General features: G+C 36.3%; 1 protein-coding gene across 3 annotated transcripts in view; it reads right to left on the reverse strand.

Annotated features, from left to right (window-relative positions):
- The window catches only part of LOC138036587 (uromodulin-like), a 16,057-nt gene extending 15,346 nt beyond the window's left edge, over positions 1–711 (reverse strand). For 2 of the 3 annotated variants that reach the window (XM_068882725.1, XM_068882724.1), the window contains exons 1-2: positions 541–711; positions 163–252 (exon numbers count right to left, since the gene is read on the reverse strand). In XM_068882725.1, coding sequence (XP_068738826.1) covers positions 163–252; positions 541–667 — 217 coding nt within the window. In that variant the 5' untranslated portion in view covers positions 668–711. The remainder of the gene's footprint in view (positions 1–162; positions 253–540) is intronic. The other variant, XM_068882726.1, reaches the window with a different exon arrangement.
- Between the last annotated feature and the right edge of the window lie 786 nt (positions 712–1,497).

Genomic DNA, 1,497 nt, shown 5'->3' on the forward strand with positions numbered 1-1,497 from the left:
AGTCGATGAAAGGGAGACTGATTCAGTAATCTTTGCACTTATCAGAACAAATTTCAGCAATTGTCTCTCGCTTAAATTGTCTAGATAAGTTCGAGGATCTCTTCAAATCATTCATCGACTTGGAGTCCTTTCAAGGAAACACATGAGCCCAACAAAACTGACCTGCTCCCAAATGAGTGGCTTCATAGCTCAGTTGGCAGAGCATTGCACCAGCATCGCAGAGGTCATGAATTTGAATCTCGTTGAAGCCACCTGCATTTTTCAGGGAAAACTTATTTTTAAAAATTTCACACAAGGGCCATGCAAAAAGAATTCGATTTTGTCTAAGATAATTTTCCCCAGTTCCTGATTACAATGCTTAATTTCCCTTTCAGTATCAACTCGGAGATGAAACAAATATTTCGTGTTTCTCTATTCATTGACGCAATACCATAGTTTCACGGTTTAGAAACTCAGCCATCATATTATTTTTCAAACCGTGACTCAAATGAATAGTGAAAGTTAAACAGATGAAATCGAGTTCGAGTTTCACACGCTTACCTCCACAAACAGACATGTTATTGGAAAGCAAAAGGTACATAAGGAACCAATTAGGCCAGAAGTCTTTTGTCATCTGGACCCTTGTAGGCAAAATCTCTGAAACGTAAGGAAAGCTTCCGACCAGCATTCAATACAATTTCCTTCTTAGAATATACGTATGCGTTTTGCAGAATAGGGAGTTATGGCCAGCCTTCTTAAAGACGGATTGTTTGCACTATAGAGTCATCATAATTTTGCATGTAATCTTCAAGGCACGTATTGCAGTACTTTGGGAAGTAATTTCCTATCTTTGGCAAACAGTGATGTACATATACAGGGAATCCAACACTTCCACAACCGGAGTAAATGAAAACAAAGTAATCAGGACAAATTATGTTCAGCTAAATTAAAATGTCTTTGTACTATGTTAAGTTTATAATTAGAACTTTGAAAACAAGAATATCAAAAAATTATCGAGAAACATCGTGGTTACCCTAGTTTCAGATCAAGCTGGCAGCTTCGCAATATAGAACTTTTTTCAAGCGATGCAGTCATGCAGTCGTTCTTTCTAAACATGGGCTTGCAGTCTCGGATACGCTTTTTCTTTCAATATACTTTTTCGCTTATCCATGTGAATGGTAATTATTATTATTATTATTATTATTATTATTATTATTATTATTATTATTATTATTATTATTCCATTAAATAGAACGTAACAGACATTGCCCTTTCATCTTATATCGTAGTTTTCTTGTTGAAAAATGGAAGTTGATGTTGTGAAAACTGAAAGATTATTTCAGCTAGCCCGTGAGGCAATGCGACGCGATTTTGTTTGCCAGCATCCTTGACCATTACAAAATCCACTATCTGGCTAATTCTCTTGTCATTCTATCCCTCCTAAAATGAGAATCCTCTTGCATCCAATTCTGCACATTCCGTTTTGAGGCGAGAAATTGCCCTTAAAGTGATGCATTT

Source organism: Montipora capricornis, unplaced genomic scaffold (genome assembly GCF_036669925.1).
Source record: "Montipora capricornis isolate CH-2021 unplaced genomic scaffold, ASM3666992v2 scaffold_489, whole genome shotgun sequence".
Taxonomy (NCBI): Eukaryota; Metazoa; Cnidaria; class Anthozoa; order Scleractinia; family Acroporidae; genus Montipora; species Montipora capricornis.